The 18,175-nt window shown below is 51.2% G+C and overlaps 1 protein-coding gene across 1 annotated transcript in view; it reads right to left on the bottom strand.

Moving 5' to 3' along the window:
- Positions 1–409: 409 nt before the first annotated feature.
- The window catches only part of LOC140722036 (uncharacterized), a 101,951-nt gene continuing 84,185 nt past the window's right edge, over positions 410–18,175 (bottom strand). The window contains exons 9-15 of the mRNA XM_073036848.1: positions 11,065–11,283; positions 10,456–10,968; positions 10,282–10,377; positions 9,648–9,881; positions 8,816–8,838; positions 8,601–8,719; positions 410–1,089 (exon numbers count right to left, since the gene is read on the bottom strand). Coding sequence (XP_072892949.1) covers positions 497–1,089; positions 8,601–8,719; positions 8,816–8,838; positions 9,648–9,881; positions 10,282–10,377; positions 10,456–10,968; positions 11,065–11,283 — 1,797 coding nt within the window. The 3' untranslated portion in view covers positions 410–496. The remainder of the gene's footprint in view (positions 1,090–8,600; positions 8,720–8,815; positions 8,839–9,647; positions 9,882–10,281; positions 10,378–10,455; positions 10,969–11,064; positions 11,284–18,175) is intronic.

Genomic DNA, 18,175 nt, shown 5'->3' with positions numbered 1-18,175 from the left:
TTTCCACACTCCACCCCTCCCTCGTGTCTTTATCACCCCCTCACCTGCCAGCTCTTACCCTGGCTTTCCATCCAAATCCTACACCGGTCATCTCCGCTCTCACTTTCAGTCCAGTGGGAGGACATTGAGCCAAAACGTCAATTATCCATTTCCCTCTATAGATGCTGCCTGACACGCTGAGATTCTCCAGCCTGTTACCGTCACGTGTCCCACCTCCCCAAGATTCACCTTGACCTCCCTCTCCCGGTCAGCATCACCACTTGTCCCACTTCACCTGTCCCGGGGCGGGTGGACTTTAGCACCCGGGGGAACAGGGGAGCTCAGGACCCGCCGCCCGCGGCTGCTGCTGAATCCGCCGTGTTTCTGTTCCGTTGACGGATGCGGTGAATGAGTTAAAATTAATGGATCGATAATTCTCACATCGTGTGTATTTCACTCTCCGCACATTTATATTTACACTGACTGACTCCTGACTCCGGTCCCGGACCCGACCCGTTTACAGACCCGGAGCGGAACCGGAGCAGATTCTCAGCCACTCGTTTGGATATACAGTCCAGAAGAAAGGATAAAGTTTCTCCGTGAATTTATTCCCAGTGAAGGTGTGGAGATGGGAATTGGTCTCCGCGTTGTAAAATGAAACTGTCCCGGACTCGTAACTGAGATAAACTCCCACCCTCCGGGGGATGGGATCGGCAGCGAGACGGGACTCGGGGGAGGGGGGAACCAGGTCAGGGAAGAGGAGACGGATCACGCGAAAGGGGAAATGGACCACGTCACAATCCCGATGTAACACGTCACCATCCCGCGTGATGACCCAGAATCCGGTCTCCGGACTCTGTCTGACCTCTCCCTTCCTCTCCACAGACTCTGCTGCGACTCCCAGACACCAGAACCGATTCCCCGTCATCTCCACCTCCCAGTAATGTCTCCCCGATGTGAATCCCTCCGATCCCAGCACACAAGGCCAGTTTGTGAATCTCTTCCCGGTGTCAGGGAGATCCCTCCGGGTCCCGGTCCGTCTCACACTCTTCCGATCCTCAGACACCTCGAGATACGGATGCGCCGTTTCCACATCCAGGGTGACAGAGACTGTGGGGAGAAGCAGAGAATTAGAGAGTCCCCGAGGATCGGGGGGAGACTTGGGCAGCGCGGCCCCGGGATCGGGGAGAGACTCGGGCAGCGCAGTCCCGGGACCGGGGGGAGACTCGGGCAGCGCGGCCCCGGGGACCGGGGGGAGACTCGGGCAGCGCGGCCCCGGGGACCGGGGAGAGACTCGGGCAGCGCGGCCCCGGGGACCGGGGGGAGACTCGGGCAGCGCGGTCCCGGGATCGGGGGGAGACTCGGGCAGCGCGGCCCGGGGGATCGGGGGAGACTCGGGCAGCGCGGCCCCCGGGGATCGGGGGGGGGGGGGAGACTCGGGCAGCGCGGCCCGGGGGATCGGGGGGAGACTCGGGCAGCGCGACCCCCGGGGATCAGGGGGAGACTCGGGCAGCGCGGCCCCCGGGGATCGGGGGGAGACTCGGGCAGCGCGGCCCGGGGATCGGGGGGAGACTCGGGCAGCGCGGTCCCGGGACCGGGGGGAGACTCGGGCAGCGCGGCCCCCGGGGATCGGGCGGAGACTCGGGCAGCGCCGCCCCCGGGGATCAGGGGGAGACTCGGGCAGCGCGGCCCGGGTGATCGGGGGGAGACTCGGGCAGCGCGGTCCCGGGACCGGGGGGAGACTCGGGCAGCGCGGCCCGGGGGATCGGGGGGAGACTCGGGCAGCGCGGTCCCGGGACCGGGGGGAGACTTGGGCAGTTGGGTGGCGACAGGACCCTTCCCTGGGGTTTTACCCAAACACAGTGGATGGACAACCAGCATCTTCCCGAGATTTTTCCTCGCCAGGGAGAGCGAACCCGTCCAGATGTGTTTTAAATCATTGTAACTGTACCCAGATCTGCAGTTTCCTTTGGCAGCCTCCTGAGCTCCAGGAAAAAGATCCAGATAATCCAGCCTCTCCTTATAACCCAACCCCTCCAGTCCCAGTAACATCCTTGTAAATCTGCTTTATACCCTCTCAGTTTAATGACATTCTTCCTGTAGAAAGATCACCAGCACTGGACAGTGTGATCCAAATCATAAAGACAAGAAAATCTGCAGATGCTGGAAATCCAAAGCAACACACACAAAACCTTGGCCCAAATCATTGAGTGTTTATTCATATCCAGAGCTGCTGCCTGACCTGCTGAGTTCCTCCAGCAGTTTGTGTGTGTTACTCTGCTCCAAATGTGGCCTTCCCAATGTCTTGTACACTCATAACGTGACGTCCCAGCTCCTGCACTCAGTATTCTGACTGATGAAGGCAATCACCTCCTGGTCTCTCTGTTCCACAACACTCTCCAGGGCCCCCGATTGATGTGTAAATCCTGTCCTGGTTTACCTTCCAAAATGCAACACCCTCATCTCTCTGAATTAAAATCAATTTCCATCCAACGGCCCAGAGACCCAATTAATCAAGATCTCGTTGCAATCTTGGATAAACCATGAGCAATGGGTTATGTAGTCGATAACACAATCCTGTTGCACCTCGGGGCGATCCGGAGTTCAGAGTTCAATTCCGACACCATCCGTAAGTAGTTTGTACTTTCTCCCCGGGACCTCGTGCATTTCCTCCGGGTGCTCCCGATTCATCCCTCAGATTGGGGAGGAGTGGACAGCGAGGAAGACCATCATTACTTGCAGTGGGATCTGGGGCAGCTGGGAAAATGGGCTGAAAAGTGTCAGCTGGAATTTAATGCAGACAAGTGTGAGCTGTTCCCCTTCAGTAGGACCCCAGTGTAGGTCTTTCACAGTGAATGGTCGGGCACTGAGGACTCTGTTCTACAGCAGATCTGGGAACACAGGTCCAGAATACACCGGAAGTGGTGTTACAGGGAGATAGGGTCATAAATAAAGCTTTTCTTTGGCCTTCAAAGTATTGAGTACAGGAGATGGATGTTATGTTGAAGTTGTAGGAGATGTTGTTGAGGCCTAATTTGGAATATTGTGTGCAGTTTCGGTCACCGACCTACAGGAAAGATGTAAACAAGTTTGAAAGAGTACAGAGAAAATTTCCAAGGATGTTGCTGGGACTGGAGGACCTGAGTCATGAGGAAAGATTGAATAGTTTCGGACTTTATTCCTGTAACATAGAAGACTGAGGGGAGATTTGATAGAGGTATACAAAATTATGAGGGGGATAGATAGGGTAAATGCAAGCAGGCTTTTTCCACAGAGGGTGTTTTGGATTACAACCAGAGGTCATGGGTTAAGGGTGAAAGATTAAAAGTTTAAGGGGAAGATGAGGGGAAACTGTTTCATTTAGAGGGTTGTGAGAGTGTGGAACGAGCTGCCAGTGCAAGTGGTACATGCAAGCTTGATTTAAACATTTAAGAGAGTTTGGATGGTACATGGATGGTCGGAGTTGGAGGACCATGGATGGTCGGAGTTGTAGGACCATGGATTGTCGGAGTTGGAGGACCATGGATGGTTGGAGTTGGAGGACCATGGATGGTCAGAGTTGGAGGACCATGAATAGTCGGAGTTGGAGGACCATGGATGGTCGGAGATGGAGGACCATGGTCCCGGTGCAGGTTGACGGGATCAGGTAGTTTAAATGCTTCGGTACAGACCAGGTGGGCTGAAGGGCCTGTGCTGTTAATTTCTATCACTCTGTGACGCTCGTACTAAGACATAACGGTTTTTGGTTAAATGGTTATTGTACAGTGCCCCGTGATTAGGCTGGTTTAAAATAGTTGGGGTGCTGGGTGGAGCAGGTCATTGGTCTGTGATGGCCTGTTTCACACTGTCTCTAAATAAATAAATAACCTCTTCACTGTCCATGAAACCACCAATTATAGAGTCCGTCACAAACCTACTAAACACTTCACCTACATTCTCTCCAAATCATTCATATGAATGATGAAAAACAGTGGACCCAGCACCGATCCCTGCAGCAAAACCACTGGTCACAGGACTCCACCCAGACAACTCTGTATCCTATTCCAGATCGTATTGTATCCCATGTGATCTAACTCTCTGCTACCTTGTCAAATCCCATGCTAAACTCCATGGAGATGATGTCTACTGCACTTTCATCAGCTGTAATTTATTTATTGAGATACAGCACGGAATGGGCCCTTCGGCCCTTTGACCCCCACCACCCAGCAACCCGATTTAATCCGAGCCAGAACATGGGACAAGTTACAATGACCCCCACCACCCAGCAGGCGCTGATTTAGTCAGAGCCTGACCATGGGACAAGTTACAATGACCCCCCACCACCCAGCAACCCCTGATTTAATCCGAGCCTGACCATGCGACAAGTTACAATGACCCCCACCACCCAACAACCCCTGATTTAATCCGAGCCTGACCATGAGACAAGTTACAATGACCCCCACCACCCAGCAACCCCTGATTTAATCCGAGCCTGACCATGGGACAAGTTACAATGACCCCCACCACCCAGCAATCCCTGATTTAATCCGAGCCTGACCATGGGACAAGTTACAATGACCCCCACCACCCAGCAAACCCTGATTTAATCCCAGCCTGACCATGGGACAAGTTACAATGACCCCGACCACCCAGCATCCCCTGATTTAATCTGAGCCTCACCATGGGACAAGTTACAATGACCCCCACCACCCAGCATCCCCTGATTTAATCTCAGCCTGACCACGGGACAAGTTACAATGACCCCCACCACCCAGCAACCCCTGATTTAATCCGAGCCTGACCATGGGACAAGTTACAATGACCCCCACCACCCAGCAAACCCTGATTTAATCCCAGCCTGACCATGGGACAAGTTACAATGACCCCGACCACCCAGCATCCCCTGATTTAATCTGAGCCTCACCATGGGACAAGTTACAATGACCCCCACCACCCAGCATCCCCTGATTTAATCTCAGCCTGACCACGGGACAAGTTACAATGACCCTCACCACCCAGCATCCCCTGATTTAATCTGAGCCTGACCACGGGACAAGTTACAATGACCCCCACCACCCAGCATCCCCTGATTTAATCTGAGCCTGACCATCGGACAAGTTACAATGACCCCCCCACCACCCAGCATCCCCTGATTTAATCCCAGCCTGACCACGGGACAAGTTACAATGACCCCCACCACCCAGCAACCCCTGATTTAATCCCAGCCTGACCATCGGACAAGTTACAATGACCCCCACCACCCAGCATCCCCTGATTTAATCTCAGCCTGACCACGGGACAAGTTACAATGACCCCCACCACCCAACAACCCCTGATTTAATCTGAGCCTGACCATGGGACAAGTTACAATGACCCCCACCACCCAGCATCCCCTGATTTAATCTCAGCCTGACCACGGGACAAGTTACAATGACCCCCACCACCCAGCAACCCCTGATTTAATCCGAGCCTGACCATGGGACAAGTTACAATGACCCCCACCACCCAGCAACCCCTGATTTAATCCCAGCCTGACCATCGGACAAGTTACAATGACCCCCACCACCCAGCAACCCCTGATTTAATCTCAGCCTGACCACGGGACAAGTTACAATGACCCCCACCACCCAGCATCCCCTGATTTAATCTGAGCCTGACGATGGGACAAGTTACAATGACCCCTATCACCCAGCAACCCCTGATTTAATCCGAGCCTGACCATGGGACAAGTTACAATGTCCAATTAACCTGCCAACCGGTACGGGTTTGGACTGTGAAACTTGAGAACCCAGAGTGAATGCACATGGTCACGGGGAGAACGTACAAACTCCTCACAGCCAGTGACTGGACATGAACCCGGGTCGCTGGCACTGTAAAGCATTGTGCTAACCACTATGCTTCCGTACCATACATACAGTAATCCAGGCTAGGTATCCCTGATTAGTCCTCACCTTTCCAAATGAATGTAGATCCTGTCTCTCAGAATCCCCTCCATTAATGAACCCACCTCTGACGTTAGGCTCACCGGTCTGTATTTCCCAGGCTTTTCCCTACAGTCGATCTTCAATAAATGTTCAACATTAGTCTCCCTCCAGTCTTCTGGCCCCTCACCCGTAGTTATCGATGACACACAAATCTCCAAAATGGGCTCCACACTCTCCTCCTGAGCTTCCCACAATGTCCTGGGATACACTTGATCAGGACCTGGGGATTTGTCTCCCTTTCTGCATTTTAGGACCTGAAGCACATTTGCTTCTGTAATGTGGCAGAAAATGAGGTCGATCATCTTCTGTAACACGGGGGAATTCAGGGCCCTGTGGAACTGGCACAGAAGAGGAGCTGAGGCCTGGGACTGAGAAATGATGACAGGGAGGTTTAGAAGGATACGGGCCAAATGCAGGTAAATGGACTGGGAGGTGATCTGACTGAAATATATAAGGTTATGAGGGGTTAGATTGAGCAGAGGAGAAGGGGAGTGATGAGACAGGAGTCTGAAGTGACTGTGGACTGAAGATTGGTGAAAGATGTCAGGCAGGTTGCTCGAGGTAGCGGGAAGGGTGGGGAGTGTGGACTGTGGAGTTGGGCGTCACTGGGAAATGAATGACAGGTGGAGACCAACACAATGAAAGTTTTGATCGCTAGTCGGAGCAGGGTGGCAGGGAAGGTGGGAGACAGCTGTGGGAGGATGAAAAACAGGAGCTCAAAGGCCAACCTGTGCTGGAATCTTATCAGTAAAGGAGGTTCCACTCTATCCGCCCAAAGGGGAACTTTCCAGTGGCCAAGCATTTTAATTCTCATTCAGAAATGTCGGTCCATGGCCGCCCCTTGTGCCAAGATGAGGCCATCCTCAGGATGGAGGAGAACACATTATATTCTGCCTGGGTAGCCTCTGACCTGATGGCATGAATATTGATTTCTTCTTCAGGTAAAACTTTTCTCATCCCCTCCCCTCTTCTTCTATTCCCCACTCTGGCCTTTAACCTCTTCTCACCTCCCTACCACTACTCCCCGGGTTCCCTCTCCTCTCTGATAAGATTCCTTCCTCTCCAGCCCTTCAGCTTTCCCACCTCCGTCTTCACCTATCACCTTCCAGCTAGCCTCTCTCCCCTCTCCCCACCTTTTTATTCTGGCATCTCCCCCCTTCAATTTTAGTCCTGAAAAAGGATCACAGCCCAAAACATCAACTGTTTATTCATTCCAATAGATGCTGCCTGACCCGCTGAGTTCCTCCAGCATTTTGTGTTTGTTGATTTGGAATTCCAGCATCTGCAGACTTTTTCCTGTTTATGACAATGGGAACCATTAGGGGAAAGATGAATGGCAGATGGAACCAGGACCAGATGGGGGAGGGGTGGAAAGCCTGTGGTGAACTGTGTGTGTAGATGGAAACAGAAGGTGAAGGGGGATGAATATGGGTGATAAGAGTCTCCTTTCCCACAAACCCTCTCCCCACAGCCCCTCATTAGGACAGAGGATGAATTTGCAGAGACTCTGGCAGATATATTTGCTTCACATTTCCCCACAGGTGAGCTGCTGGAAGACTGGAGGGTGGCTCAGGTGCTGCCGTAAGAAGGGCTGGAAGGTCACACCAGGGAACTCCAGGGGAGTCCAGAACTAGAGGGCAGAGACTGAAGGTGAGAGGGGAAAGTTTTTCAAGGGATCTGCAGGGCAACTGTCTCACTGTGAGGGAAGTGGGTACGTGTGGAATTTGCTGCCAAAGGAAGCCGTAGAAAGAGGTAAAATTAAAATATTATAAAATCAATTTAGACAGGTACAACAATAAGCAATGGTTAGAAGGATATGGGACAAACAGAGGGAAATGTGTCTGTGTCTCTGACAATGTGTCCCACTCTGATGGTGCATTTGCATATTATCAATATATCAATGTATCAATGTGTGCGTGTGTGTTGGTTGTGGTAAATATCAGTGAGTGTGTGTACACAATGAAGCAGAGTGTGCACATTGAACTATTTGGATGTTACAGTGTGTCTTCACATGTCCAGTGTGTGTTGACAATGTGTGACACGTGTGTGAATTGTTCAAATAGAAACCATTCACTGTGTCTGAAGAGAATAGTTTCCAGGTTACTGAGGGGACTAACAATGTGCAATGCTGAGGCTCTGACTACAATCTGCTGAACCTTCTTGTGAATGTGTGTGAGGGAGATTTGCCAGACCAGTTATGCTGTGTCCACCAGTGTTAAAGCTGGTTGGTGTGTCTGGGCTCAGTCTCAATGTGATGGTTTGATCACAACAGTGAGACTGGCGAGTCCAGCAGGGGGCAGAGCTGAGTCAATCAGACTGCGGTCACGGACAGGTCAGACAGGGTGAGTGGCTCGAAGGACTGGTGTATTATTCTGACAATCCCTGTCACCACAGTGATACCAAATTTTATCCTCTTTAATGACATTAATGGAATATTAATTCCAGAGCTACCACGTCAGGATTCAAACCCGTGCATTGGCTTGTTTGTCCAGTGCGAATGGGATCAGGATGCAGTGATTCACCTGACAGACCAGTGAATTGGTTGTATTTTTGCCCCTGGTTTGGTGTGTTCAAGGGTCTGACATCTCCAGCTGACCATGTGGCAGTGATGCCTCCCGGCAGGTGGGGTTGGTGCCGGAATGAATCTGTATGTTTTACCTCGTTTAATGCTGTCCAATGCTTCTCCCAATGCTGTGTCGAACAAATAGGGGTGATAGAATTTTTCAGCCTGTAGGGCACCATCTGTCACTGACAATGTCTGGTAATCATCACTGACCCTGCAAATATTATACATCTCGTTATAAACTGATCATCAGTGATATTTGAACTATTTGACAAATCCATACAGAGTTTCAGTCAAGACCATGTCCTACCTCCTCTTCTGACGATCTTCCTCCTGAAATAAATAAAACACAGATCTCAGTTGTCTGAGACTGACTGTCGGCATCTGAACAGCAGGAATCTGAACAACAACACACACAAAATGCTGGTGGAACACAGCAGGCCAGGCAGCATCTATAGGGAGAAGCGCTGTCGACGTTTCGGGCCGAGACCCTTCGTCAGGAATCTGAGCCAAGTTATTACAAGCTGCTGAAAATTCCCACTTAACTCTCTCCCACTGAAACGAATGGAGAAAGAGGGACACAGAACCACGGGAGAAAGCGCAAGGAGTGTTAATGAAATTTATACCATAACTGAGAGGATGGAACTTACAGGAGAGACTGGACAGGTTGTGTATTGTTATCCGGATACGATGTCAGGGAGGATAAGATGGAGGAATTTGACATTCCGAATTGATTTGATGGGGTGGAGTGGAGAAAGTATTTCTGCTTGTGTGAGACCAAAAGTCAAAGATAAAACACCAGATGGTTGCTAATAAATCCCACAAGAAATGTGGTGAAGAGAATATCAGAAACACACTCACAGCCTGTGACTGTAACTGGGTGTTACTCTGAGTCTCAGGGGATATTATACGTGGGAATCACAGAAACGATCACCAGCTCAGTGCTCTGATCAGAGTAACTCATTCCTGAGAAGCTTGCAGACTGTCCTGTGATGTACAGATGTTGTGAGAGGCCGGTTTGGGACAATGACAATTCTGAACAGTTCCACATGGTGGAAATCAGTTTCCAACTACAGTATTTGCGATAAAATGCATCATTTTGTGACTCTGCACATGCACAGAACCAAACTGAAATCTCTCACCATGAGGAACATGATATTTTCGTGTTGATCCATCCGTTCCTGTAACTTCGAGATTTCCTCCTGGATAGAATTTAAATTCTCTTGAATCTCTCGAAGATTTTTTTCCATTGGATTCAGAATCCCCTCCTCCTCTTCCCTGAGATCTCGGAGTGCACGCTGCTCTTTCTCAGTGATAATCCGGCGCAGTTCAGCAAAATGGGATGTGATGTGGGACTGAAATCTGTGTGACTGTTCCTGTCAATGAAAGGAGAGGCCAGTTTACTATAACAGATTAGTGTTGTATTTCCTTCTGACATGGCAGGTAACCATTCAGCCCATTGAAGTCTATGCTGGTTCTCAGAACAATCCCCTCTATCACATTCCCCCACGTCTCCCAGAAACTTACATTCCGTCTCCGACCTGATTCACAGACACCCAACTTCACAAGGTTAATTACAGTCGCCAATTTACCGTTCAACCATGCAATGTCGGCTAAAGGAAGGTACTGGTCACGGGGAGAACATGCAAACTCCACGCAGACAGCTCCAGGGGTCAGGATCGATTCCAGGTTACCGGAGCTGCGATACTTTGCTATTCTGCATTAAAGGGAACAAAACTACACAGCGAATTTGTAAATTCTGCTCAAGAGCCTCACCCGAACTCCAGAAATCTTCTCTTTCTGTTGTTGCTCCATCTCCTCGAAGTCCAATTTCTTTTTAGTGAGAGAGTCTAAGGAAGATTTAACCCGACCCTGGGAATCAGAGAGTGAAGACATTAGACCAAAATATGCAACTAACTAAACAGCTGATCAAAACCTGGTTAGTTTTACCTTGTAGATTTCAGCGGCTTCGTTAATCGGCATGAAGTTGTGAGACTTGTGTTCCCGCGCATCTCTACAGATCTGGCAGATCAGTGTCTTGTCCGTCTCACAAAACAGCTTCAGTTCTTCCCCATGTTTCTCGCAGTGAAGTTTACTTTCCTTCTCTTTCGGATTCAGGTTTAGTTTTCGAGTTTTCTCAGACAGATTTGCCAAGGCCCGATTGACCCTGAGGGTGCGGTCTGCAAACTCCTCTCTACATTCCGGGCAGGAGTTTGTCTGCTCCCTTTCCCAACACCGAGTGATACAGGAGCGGCAGAAGTTGTGTCCACAGTCCAGTATAACCGGGTCGGTGAAGAAATCCAGGCAGATGGGACAAGTTACCTCCTCGGTTAAACCCTCGACCTGTCCTTTCGAAGCCATGTTAACTCCCGGTACTTCCGGGTTCAGGATCCTTTCACTTTCGGGGAGCTGCCGAACCCTGCGGAACCGCGATTGCCCACCAGGGCCGCTGCGGTACCGGGACTGTCCACCGGGGCGCTGCGGTCCCGCGACTGTCCACTAGGGGCGCTGCGGTCCCGGGATTGTCCACCGGGGCGCTGCGGTCCCGGGATTGCCCACCAGGGGCGCTGCAGTCCCGGGATTGTCCACCGGGACGCTGCGGTACCGCGACTGTCCACCAGGGGCGCTGCAGTCTGGGGAATGAATGTTCCTTTTCAGTGAAGCAGGAATCGTGTTCATTCCCACAGCAGCGATGAGAAACACATTAAACAAGTCTAACATAGATAAAGCCGGAGAGAAGAGCTTGTTCAGTTTACGGCAGAACTGAAGGGACAAGTCCTGAAAAGAGGGGCACAAGGGACTGTAAATGCAAGAGATTCTTGCTATTGAGGGAGTGCAGCGTAGGTTCACAAGGTTAACTCCCGGGATGGCGGGACTGTCATATGTTGAAAGATTGGAGCGACTGGGCTTGTATACACTGGAATTTAGAAGGATGAGAGGGGACCTGATTGAAACATATAAGATTATTAAGGGATTGGACACACTGGAGGCAGGAAGCATGTTCCCGCTGATGGGTGAGTCCAGAACTAGAGGCCACAGTTTGAGAATAAGGGGTAGGCCATTTAGAAGAGAGATGCGGAAAATCTTTTTCACCCAGAGAGTGGTGGATATGTGGAATGCTCTGCCTCAGAAGACTGTGGAGGCCAAGTCTCTGGATGCTTTCAAGAGAGAGTTAGATAGAGCTCATAGATAGCGGGATCAAGGGATATGGGGAGAGGGCAGGAACGGGGTACTGATTGTGTATGATCAGCCACGATCACAGTGAATGGCGGTGCTGGCTAGAAGGGCCGAATGGCCTACTCCTGCTCCTACTGTCTATTGTCTATAGTCTGGAAGGAACTCAGCGGTCAGACAGCATTTGTGGAGAAAAATAGAAGATATTCTGGGTTGAGACAGTCCAGGTGAAGGATCTCGACCGGAAATGTCGATTGTCCATTTCTCTGCACAGATGCTGCCTGACCCTTGGTGTTCCTCAAAAGCTCATTTTGTTCACCTCGAGGACTGAAGATGGTCAGACTGAGGTGTAAAAACGGTGGTTAATGTAAATTTATAGCAACTATTGAATCAGTTAATGCTATGGGACACGGGATGTGGAGGGAATCTGCTGTGAGGAGACTGATGCTGTGGCGATGACAAAGATGGACAGATGCTGCCTGGCCCGGGAAGTGGAGGGAATCTGCTGTGAGGAGACTGATGCTGTGGCGATGACAAAGATGTGTCTGCAGGAATCACCACAGGACTGGACATTGCACGTCACAGTGTGGAAAACATTCATCTCCTGATTTCCATTTCCCTCTTGACATCACCATATACATCCCGGCTCCATAGGTCCGGTCTCACTTGTTCTGAACAGGGCCCACGTGTGGAAATGATTTCCCCCTGCCTGTCTTCTAAACCCCGTCAGCCCCAGAGAGCAGGGGCACTGGGCTGGAATCTCCACTCACAAACACAGGAGATTTTGCAGATGCTGGAATTCCAGAGCAACACACACAATATCCTGGAGGAACTCAGCCGGTCAGGCAGCATATGGAGAGGAATAAACAGCGTTGAAGGGTCTGGGTCTGAAACGACGACTGTTATCCTCTCCACAGCTGCTGCCTGACCCCCTGAGTTCCTCCAGTATTTTGAGTGTGTTGCTCTGCAATCTCCACGTCGCTGAGTCTGACAGTCTTCATCAGGCAGCGTCCACAACAGCAGCTCGAGGGACAGAGGGACTGGGGGTTGGGTTGTGGGTGTGGGGACCAGTCTCCCACTTAAACACTTGATCTCAGTCAGTCCGGATCGGGAGCAGCATCTCCAACACTATCACACACACTAGGACCCCACACACCCCTCATACAATCTCTTCTCCCTCCTGCTGTCTGGGAAAAGGCTCCGAAGCATTCGGGCTCTCACGACCAGACAGTGTAACAGTTTCTTCCCCCAAACCATCAGACTCTTCAATACCCAGAGCCTGGACTGACACCAACCTACTGCCCTCTACTGTGCCTATGGTCCTGTTTATTATTTATTGTAATGCCGGCACTGTCTTGTGCACTTTACGCAGTCCTGGGGAGGTCTGTAGTCTAGTGTAGTTGTTGTGTGTTTTACATAGTTCAGTGTAGTTTTTGTATTGTTTCATGCAGCACCATGGTCCTGAAAACGTTGTCTCGTTTTTACTGTGTATTGTACCAGCAGTTATGGTCGAAATGACAATAAAAAGTGACTTGACTTGCGTCAGAAAATAACACAATGACCCGGTGCGGCCAGCAGGTGGCGTGATTGCTCCAGTTATTCGCTCTCACACTCTGCTCCCACCCTGTCGGGACGGAGTGTGTCAGCAGATGCCAAGTGCACACCCGCTGCTCCCCACTGTCCAGCAGGGGTTGTGGGGATTTACTCTGATACACCCCCCCCCCCAACTGGTCCTTACCAGGGAGGGAGCATCACAGACTGAGGGGATCACAAGCGAAACGCTCTGGTTTCCTTGGCTGTGTGAGTCTCGGGAAGATACTGTCTGGTCCCGTCAAACTTGTGAGATTGAGTCGGTTCTCCACCCCGAACCCCGGTTTGTGTGGATGCCGTGTAATTTGCTGCCCTGTTAGATATTAGTGCCACGGAGTAACAGACAGGACACTGCATTCGAATAGAGGAAATATATTTATGAATCTTAACTAAAGGGTCAGTAAAGATAAACAAAAAGAGAAGGGCCATTTTAATTAAACAGTCAAATGTTCACAAGTTGGAACTCAACGTTTCACCATATTCACCGAACCTCAATCGGTCTCGGCACCGGACCATCGGATCACGGTCCCGCACCGGATCGAATCTCACGACCTGTTCTCTCCAGCATCTTCTCTCTTCATCTACCGCCGAACAAAAGCCCCAAGCCCAACTTCAGTGTCCCTCACCAGAGAAACCTCCCCTAGTTCCACCATCCTGACTGGATGACACACATTCCTCATCATCCCTTATCTTGAACAATGAGCCGAACAGGCTGAGAGCAGAACAGACTGATCTCACGGAGCTGCTGAATGAAATACCTACAGCAGAACAGGAAAAACGCGACCCAGGGCGTTACACAAGGTACAGAAGTCTGGGAACACGGTGACTCAGCAGCTGTCGAGGCAAAAGTCAGCAAGAGCTGACACAGGCATCATAGACAGTCAGAGTCTCTTTATCCTCAGCGTGGGAAAGTCAAATACTACAGGGAGTGGAAATAAGGTGAGAGGAGAAGGTTTAAAGGAGATTGATGAGGCAAGTTTTCTAACACAGAGAATGGTCGGTGCCCGGAACGTTCTGTCAGGGGAGGGGGTGGAAGCAGATTGAACAACATTTCAGTGGCATTCAGACAGACACATGAACAGACAGGGAATGGCGGGTTGTGGCCAGATACAGACCACACCTGGACACATCAGGATGCTCTTTATCAAAGCCAGCTCAGCATTCAATACTGTCAAAACTAATCACTAAGCTGCAAGATCTTGGCCTCAATAACTCCTTGTGCAATTGGATCCTCAATTTCTGCACTTGCACACCCTTGTCATTTCAGATTGGCAACGTCTGCTCCACAATCTCCATCAGCTCAGATGCACCACAAGACTGTATTCTCGGACCCTGCTCAACTCGATTTACACTCCTGACCGTGTGGCTGAGCACAGCTCCAATGCCAGGGTTAAGTTTGCTGGTGACACCGCTCTCTCAGGCCAGTCAAAGGTGGTGATGAATCAGCGTATCGGAGGAGACTGAAAATCTGGCTGAGAGGCACCAGAACAACAACCTCCTAATGTCAGCAAGACTGAGGAGCTGATTATTGACTTCGGGAAGAGGAAACTAGAGCTCCATGAGCCAGTCCACACTGGAGGATCGGAGGTGGAGAGGGTCGGCCACTTTAAATTCCTCGGTGTTGTCATTTCGGAGGAACTGACCGGGGCCCGGAACGATTCAGTACAATTTTGAAGAAAGCAGACAGCGTTTCTGCTTCCTCCGGGGTTTGCCAAGATTCAGCACAACATGTAAAACCTTGACAAACTTATATAGGTGAGTGGTGGAGAGCATATTGACTGGCTGCATCACAGTCTGGTCTGGAATCACCAATACCCCAGCACTGAGCACATCTACACAGACCATTGTTGCAGGAAAGCTGCACACCCCCACCACCCGGCTCATGCTCTCTTCCCACTGCTGCCATCAGGACCCACATGATCCAGTTCAGATTCACCCTAACCCCCACCACCCGGCCCATGCTCTCTTCCCACTGCTGCCATCAGGACCCACATGATCCAGTTCAGATTCACCCTAACCCCCACCACCCGGCCCATGCTCTCTTCCCACTGCTGCCATCAGGACCCACATGATCCAGTTCAGATTCACCCTAACCCCCACCACCCGGCTCATGCTCTCTTCCCATTGCTGTCATCAGGACCCACATGATCCAGTTCTGATTCACCCTAACCCTAACCCCCACCACCCGGCTCATGCTCTCTTCCCACTGCTGTCATCAGGACCCACATGATCCAGTTCAGATTCACCCTAACCCCCACCACCCGACCCATGCTCTCTTCCCACTGCTGCCATCAGGACCCACATGATCCAGTTCAGATTCACCCTAACCCTAACCCCCACCACGCGGCCCATGCTCTCTTCCCACTGCTGCCATCAGGACCCACATGATCCAGTTCAGATTCACCCTAAACCTAACCCCCACCACCCGGCCCATGCTCTCTTCCCACTGCTGTCATCAGGACCCACATGATCCAGTTCAGATTCACCCTAACCCCCACCACCCAGCCCATGCTCTCTTCCCACTGCTGCCATCAGGACCCACATGATCCAGTTCAGATTCACCCTAACCCTAACCCCCACCACCCGGCTCATGCTCTCTTCCCACTGCTGCCATCAGGACCCACATGATCCAGTTCAGATTCACCCTAACCCCCACCACCCGGCCCATGCTCTCTTCCCACTGCTGCCATCAGGACCCACATGATCCAGTTCAGATTCACCCTAACCCCCACCACCCGGCCCATGCTCTCTTCCCACTGCTGCCATCAGGACCCACATGATCCAGTTCAGATTCACCCTAACCCTAACCCCCACCACCCGGCCCATGCTCTCTTCCCACTGCTGCCATCAGGACCCACATGATCCAGTTCAGATTCACCCTAACCCTAACCCCCACCACCCGGCCCATGCTCTCTTCCCACTGCTGTCATCAGGACCCACATGATCCAGTTCAGATTCACCCTAACCCTAACCCTCACCACCTGGCCCATGCTCTCTTCCCACTGCTGCCATCAGGACACACATGATCCAGTTCAGATTCACCCTAAACCCCACCACCCGGCTCATGCTCTCTTCCCACTGCTGCCATCAGGACCCACATGATCCAGTTCAGATTCACCCTAACCCCCACCACCTGGCCCATGCTCTCTTCCCACTGCTGCCATCAGGACCCACATGATCCAGTTCAGATTCACCCTAACCCTAACCCCCACCACCCGGCCCATGCTCTCTTCCCACTGCTGCCATCAGGACCCACATGATCCAGTTCATATTCACCCTAACCCTAACCCCCACCACCCGGCCCATGCTCTCTTCCCACTGCTGCCATCAGGACCCACATGATCCAGTTCAGATTCACCCTAACCCCCACCACCCGGCCCATGCTCTCTTCCCACTGCTGCCATCAGGACCCACATGATCCAGTTCAGATTCACCCTAACCCCCACCACCCGGCCCATGCTCTCTTCCCACTGCTGCCATCAGGACCCACATGATCCAGTTCAGATTCACCCTAACCCTAACCCCCACCACCCGGCCCATGCTCTCTTCCCACTGCTGCCATCAGGACCCACATGATCCAGTTCAGATTCACCCTAACCCTAACCCCCACCACCCGGCCCATGCTCTCTTCCCACTGCTGCCATCAGGACCCACATGATCCAGTTCAGATTCACCCTAACCCCCACCACCCGGCCCATGCTCTCTTCCCACTGCTGCCATCAGGACCCACATGATCCAGTTCAGATTCACCCTAACCCTAACCCCCACCACCCGGCCCATGCTCTCTTCCCACTGCTGCCATCAGGACTCACATGATCCAGTTCAGATTCACCCTAACCCTAACCCCCACCACCCGGCCCATGCTCTCTTCCCACTGCTGCCATCAGGACCCACATGATCCAGTTCAGATTCACCCTAACCCCCACCACCCGGCCCATGCTCTCTTCCCACTGCTGCCATCAGGACCCACATGATCCAGTTCAGATTCACCCTAATCCCCACCACCCGGCCCATGCTCTCTTCCCACTGCTGCCTTCAGGACCCACATGATCCAGTTCAGATTCACCCTAACCCCCACCACCCGGCCCATGCTCTCTTCCCACTGCTGCCATCAGGACCCACATGATCCAGTTCAGATTCACCCTAACCCTAACCCCCACCACCCGGCCCATGCTCTCTTCCCACTGCTGCCATCAGGACCCACATGATCCAGTTCAGATAACTTCAAATTCACTCGCCCCATCACTGAACTGTTCCCACAACCTATGGACTCACTTTCAAGTACACCTCATCTCATGTTCTTGATATTCATTGCATATTTATTTATTTATTTGTTTGTTTGTTTGTTTGTTTATCTATTTATTTATTTATTTATTTATTTGTTTGTTTGCTTGTTTGTTTGTCACTATTTCTTGTTTTTCTTTCTCCTAGTATTTACAGTTTGTTGTGTTTTGCACACTGGTTGTCTGCCCTGTTTGTGCAATCTTTCCTTGATTCTATTGTGATTGTTGGATTTATTGAGAATGCCCACAAGAAAATGAATCTCAGGTTTGTATATGGTGACATATATGCCGTTTGATAAGAAATTTACTGTGAACTTTGGACTGAATACAGTGAACATGGGGGACAGAGGATGTTCTGCACAGAGTGCATTGGTTGCCCCTGTGTAATCCAACAGACCGAAGGCCAAAATATTAAATGGCACAAATGTAGATAGGTGTATTAAGAAATAGCAGTAGATGTGGCTATTTGGCCCTTTGTTTCTGTCCTGTCCTTCACTCAGAACGTCTGACCTTTGACCTCAGAGCCACCCCCATTATCACGGAGCCCCAGAAATTGAGAAACCTTGTGGAGAGAATTCCAGAGTTTCACTGCGTTCTGTGTGAGCCAGGTGAAACATCATTCT

The sequence above is a fragment of the Hemitrygon akajei genome, chromosome 2 (genome assembly GCF_048418815.1).
Source record: "Hemitrygon akajei chromosome 2, sHemAka1.3, whole genome shotgun sequence".
In the NCBI taxonomy this organism is placed as follows: Eukaryota; Metazoa; Chordata; class Chondrichthyes; order Myliobatiformes; family Dasyatidae; genus Hemitrygon; species Hemitrygon akajei.
The sequence above is the reverse complement of the archived record's forward strand: the minus strand, read 5'-3'. Positions and strand labels throughout refer to the sequence as shown.